This window comes from Epinephelus moara, chromosome 20, assembly GCF_006386435.1.
Source record: "Epinephelus moara isolate mb chromosome 20, YSFRI_EMoa_1.0, whole genome shotgun sequence".
Classification (NCBI taxonomy): Eukaryota; Metazoa; Chordata; class Actinopteri; order Perciformes; family Serranidae; genus Epinephelus; species Epinephelus moara.
The window spans coordinates 33,799,102-33,804,929 of NC_065525.1; the positions used below are offsets into that span (position 1 = coordinate 33,799,102).

Genomic DNA, 5,828 nt, shown 5'->3' on the forward strand with positions numbered 1-5,828 from the left:
TGTTTTGCTTATATTCTTGAAGCAGCAGTACGACAACAACCTTGTTCTGCTAATGCTTCATCTGTTGAGGAGGAGCAGAGAGGTAGAAGGTCGAAGAAGGGAGATAGAAGACTGTGCTTTGGCGAATGGAAACCGGTGAGTGCAACGAGTCGCACTCACGCTATATACGTCATATGCGCCAGAAGGGCAAGGAAACGAGCATACGCAGAAAGACCGGAATGAACTTAAAGAGGAATGAGTGTATACAAGTGCGAGAAATTCTTTCATTCAGAATTAGAAACTGAATATTCCAGCCCCTTACATCGGAAATGAATTTGGCCATTTTCATTCCGAATTAGGTTTTTACAAGATCACTTTTAATAGGAATGAATTTTCATTCCGAATGAAAAGGGAATTAAACTGTCCATGTGAACGCACTCACTTTCTGTGTGATCGGGGCCTAAGACTGGCCTGATGTGCTCTCTCCTCTTGGTTCTGGTTAACAACTGATCTGCAGAGTTTTGAATGAGCTGAAGTCTCTCAGTGGTGTTTTTGGTAGGCCAGTAAAAAGTGTGTTACAGTAGTCAAAGTCCGCTTGAAATAAGGCATGAATCAATTCCTTGGCATTTTTCCTTGTAGAAGTGGTCGCTTCTTAGCGATGTTTCTGAGGTGGAAAAATGATGTTTTTGTCACCTTGTTAATGTGGGACTTGAAGCTTAGATCTAAATCAAGGATCACAAAGACTTGTAACCTCAGAGAAATGAAATGTAATTTATTAAATATACAAAATTAAAAACAAGTTGTAAAAACTTATGTGACAGTCTGAGGCGAAGCTTAAACCTAAATATACAAAAAAAAAGTGGCTGTGTAAGTTAAGAAGTATTAGTAAGGGGGGAGGGCTGCTGTGTACCAAGCTGGGAGAAATTTTAGGGGAACACCCACTAAATATAGCCAATGCAAAAAAAGGAAAGTGAGATAAAACACATGCACACACAGAGACATGCAAAACTAAAGTGCATTCAACACCATCCAGCCGTTGCTACTGAGGAAGAAGCTGCAGACGATGAGGGTCGACACATCGTAATTTCCTGGATTACTGACTACCTGACAGACAGACCACAGTTTGTCTGACTGTGCAGTGTCCTGTCTGACATGGTGGGGAGTAGCACAGGAGCTCCACAGGGGATTGTTCTGTCTCCTTTCCTTTTCACCTTGTACTCCACAGACTTTCAGTATGACTCTGGGTCATGCCCCTGCAGAAGTTCTCTGACGACTCTGCAGTGGTTGGGTGTGTAAGTGATGGGCAGGAGGAGGAGTACAGAGCCCTGGTGGATTATTTTGTGGAGTGGGCTGGAAGAAATCACCTGTTGCTGAACGTGGCCAAGACCAGGGAGATGGTGATCGACTTCAGAAGGAAGAGGGCGGCTTCTCAACCCCTGTGCATACGGGGAGAGGACATCATCATGGTCGAGGATTACAAGTACCTTGGCATCCACGCAGACAACAGACTGAACTGGACGCTGTGTACAAGAAGGGGATGAGCAGACTCTATTTCCTGAGGAAGCTGAGATCTTTCAATGTGTGCAGCAAGATGTTGGAGATCTTCTACCAGTCTGCTGTAGCCAGTGCACTTACTTTTCTGTAGTCTGTTGGGGAAGCAGCATCGGAGCCGATGAGACCGACAGACTTCAGAAACTCATTAAGAAGGCTGGCTCCGGGATTGGCTGCAAACTGGACTCATTTGAAGCAGTGGTGGAAAGGAGGACACTGAACAAACTGTTATCCATCATGGATAATCCTGACCACCCTCTTCACCTCATACTGGACAGACAGCGGAGCTCTTTCTCCAACAGACTGTTCTCAAGGACAGATACAGGAAATCATTCCTCCCCCGAGCCATAGCGCTTTTTACAGTAGCAATCCTCATGTTCCCAAAATGCTGTGCAGCAAGAAAAGTCTTCAAGATTTAATTTATTACACATGTTCACTACCGTAGGTAAAGGCAGGTGCTTTTCAAGCGAAACACAACCTTGTGGCTGCATCTATGCTGGAATAGTGAGGAGAGAGATTTCTCAGTGTGACCGCTGTAACTTGATTCAAATACAAATAAATAAAACAAACAAGTTGGCTAGAAAATTCAAATAAAAGTTTAATGATTATTGGGGAGAAATTGTGGTTCAATTTACTGGGAATACAAAAGAGTACAACATTTGTGTGTATGACATGTTACAGAACATTACACAACAAAACGAAATAATAAAAATCATAATACAGTGAGTAACATGTGAAAGCCTGTGTCCACTTTGCATATTTTCTGGACGCCAGCGTGTTTTTGTAATTGTTCCCAATGAGAAGAGAAAGAACACCGCACCCAGTGTCTTTTTTCAGATTGCTCTGGCTTTTCTGTGCAGTCGCTCCGAGCGCTACTAGTTGTAAATCTATAAACTTCTCAGAAAGGCTCCGGTGACTTTAATAAAGCTAGGTTACCATCTACTGTCACGGCAAAGACAGAAAAGCCCATTCGTGGGAGCAGAGTGGCTGAATGCTGAATGCTGCTGCTGCTGCTGGGCTTTTATCACCGTTCACGTTATACGATTGTTAACTGTGTAGTCACGCAGCATTACATTAGCTTTCCTAGCTAGCATTAATGTCAAGATATTGTTGTCATAGCAACAAAACCCACACAAAGAGCATCAATTAAAAAATGCTAGGAGTGCCTTTTTTTTATGAAGCGCTGGGATGAAGCGCTCCCCAGCATCCTGCCACTTCCTTTCTGCAGAAGGAAAAATGCTACGTGGACACAGGCCCTAACGTATGTAATACTGGCCCCTTTGACACTGCCTCTTCAAGGCAGGAATTTCACACTATTATGTCGTCTCACCGTTCTTTATAGAGGCCCAGACACACCAAACCGACATCAGAACTAGTGGCGATTAAATCTGACTGTTGCGTCACCTCATGTCACCTGTGTCTCGACCACATAGCTGCATATGAGCACACCGCAAAGACTACAGCTGACGGCCACCCGGCATGTACACTGTGTGTCTGCGTGAGAGAAAATGACTCTTCATACCAGCAAACAGCTGTAGTCTGTGATCATCATTCAAAAAGGGAAACCGGGAGACCGACATTAACAACACAACCTGATGTAGAAAGATCTAGAGAACAATAACACAATCAATTACGCACTTTTCTGCAAAAGAGTTTGCGAATAAAGAAAACAAATCTCACCTAATGTAACAAGTTTGTTTCGATCTCACTCTCCCTTGACTTATGTTGTTTGTTTACTTTCCTCACTTCCGTTTCTCTTCTTGTGCGCTGAGCTGAACTGCCAGTCAGAGTGATTTTATTAACCGACAGGTTTCGCTGTCTCCGACGATGATTCAAAATGCTTAATCGGCTGTAAAAAAGCTGACAAGGGCCGATGAGAGCCAATGGTGCGGGACACAACCCAAAGACTATGGCGACAGATGCTCTCCAACAGCCCCACACTGACCATCTGCTTGGTGTGTCAGGGCCTTAAAAAGGTACAATCATGAAATGGAGGGACAGAGTTGTCTCGCCTTTAGCCAACATTGGATATAGTAACGGTGCTGTAACAGGGCAGGGTGGAATCATGGTTTTGATGATACGTTATGTGAGCAACCCACCACAGGAGATTTAACAAATAGCTGATAGCAGTTAGCAACTAACTCAAAGAAAAAGATCAGCGGCCGCAAAAAGTCCGCGAATTGGGAAAACAATAAGGTGCGGGAGCTCCTTACCCTCTGAGCAGAGGATGAGATCAGCCGCTGTATAACAGAGACAGTGAATGACTGATATTTCCATGTTTTGCTATTGTTATTGTTTATTGCTGCCGATGCATTGTGTCACACTGGAGGCCAATGCTATTGTGTTGCATGTCACGCCTCTGTGACTCCGTGATGATCAACATGCTGTCTAAAATTACACACTGATGTAGCTGCAGTTTTGTGTATAAATGCAAAAGCGGCAAAGAATGGACTTCGTAGCAGCTCTATAGTGTGACCTCTGTGTAAAAAGGGCTATAGAGATTGGGATGTAACCTGCATTATGTTTTTTCCAACCACAAGAAATTCAACCTGTTGTTTCATTTTTTTCTGAATGTTCAAAATATCTGTTCAACAACCAGAGAGAACATGATGAGAACAAAACTCAGAGTAAAGTAAAGGTCAGTGTTTCAATGGAGTATTTTGTTTTTGTGGCCATTTTTTTGAAGCTCTTGAAAGATTTTGGGGTCATGCAGGTATCTATCAAGACTTCCAAACTGTTGAGTCCATGAATTGAACAGGTCCTGCAGTGTCCTGGCTTCCTTCGGCCTAGGGATAATGTAGTCTTCTCCCAGGCAGTGCTTGACCAGAGTGTCATGCTGATGATTGGGCAGATCAGGATAGAGTTTCTTGCTTAGTGGGAATGTATCCACAAACCCAGATACCACCCGCTTGAACCGATACCAGAGGGAGAATTTTAGCAGCAATCTGGTGAGTATGTGTTTACCAAACTGCTTTACACAGTGGGCCGCCAGCAGCACGGGACGGCGGGGATGGCCACTGCAACAGCGGCGCAGGAAGCTGATGAAGCGGGTAAGAGCATAAGAAACACAGACGGTGTCTACAGGTCTCCCGTTGAGAAACAGGGTCGACAGGTCATCACTGATGGTGAAACCTGTCAGCTCTGTGGCTCTCTCATCGATGGGGCACCAGGGGAGGATGAATTTCTTAAATACACTCTCTCCACAGACAGCAGACAACTGGATGATGTGACACTGCTTGCCTGAAAAGTAGAGAAGGGATGGATTAAAGGAGGAAAAGAGAAAAAGAAAATAAGAGATATTTCATTCACGAGAATAAGACAGAGGCAGGGTCACAGTGACCTTGACATTTGATCACCAAAATGTATTCTGTTTATTGTTGAGTCCAAGTGGACATTTGAGCCAAATTTGAAGAAATTCTTTTTAGACGTTCCTGAGATATGGCATTCACAAGAATAGCTGTGTCCCAATACAGGGGCCACGTCCTTTGAAGACCACATCATCCAAACCGAACGGGTTGAACTGGTCTGTGAAGGATTTCCTGGTTGCATCACCAGTTGTTCTCGCCCAGACCCGTTGGCGTTGGTGTCATCTAGCAAGCAGCTGTGCTTTACGAAAGAAGGAGTAAGCTAGTAAGTTGGTTAGCTCTAAATCAGGCATGTCCAAAGTCTGGCCCGGGGGCCAATTGTGGCCCGCAGACCAATTTTAATCAGCCCTCAGCTTGACTTTCAAAATATACCATTTGTGGCCCTTTACACAATAATGGTTAATGGATTAAGATCACTTCCCATTTTTACCCTTTACCTCACATATAAGACTATCATACAGTTTGTAGACAGGCATCACGTAGTAATAGTTCATTAAAAGATAAAAATGGTTGCATTTGTCTCACTTTTTTTTAAAAACCCATTTGATGTGTGTGTGTGTGTGTGTGTGTGTGTGTGTGTGTGTGTGTGTGTGTGTGTGTATATGCGTGTGTGTGTGTATATACATTTATATATATTAGGGGTGACCCCAAATAGTCGATGAATCGGTGATTCGATTCGGAGAAGTCTGATTCGACTGCCAGTCTCGCCGTCGAATCGACGCAAAATGGGGTTATGAAACAAGACCGTACCATTCTGACTATATGGGGGTGCTCACTGCTGCTGAACATCTTGATTTGACATAGAATGTATTTGTTTTCTAGTAATTCATGATATATAGCCTATTTTGATACAAACATCAGCCTAATTTCTGTTAATAAAAAATTGAAAATGACGCGTGCGTTTCATCAGTAGGCATAATCATTACTACGCAT

At 43.5% G+C, this 5,828-nt stretch overlaps 1 protein-coding gene across 4 annotated transcripts in view; it reads right to left on the bottom strand.

The window, feature by feature from the left end:
* The window catches only part of LOC126407591 (DNA polymerase III subunit epsilon-like), a 62,022-nt gene that overhangs the window by 25,983 nt on the left and 30,211 nt on the right, over positions 1-5,828 (bottom strand). The window contains exon 4 of one of the 4 annotated variants that reach the window (XM_050072624.1): positions 4,663-4,770. The exons of 2 other annotated variants lie outside the window; for them this stretch is intronic. In XM_050072624.1, the coding sequence (XP_049928581.1) occupies positions 4,663-4,770 (108 nt within the window). Of the gene's footprint in view, positions 1-2,149; positions 4,771-5,828 lie in introns of those variants that run through there. One more of the 4 variants, XM_050072622.1, reaches the window with a different exon arrangement.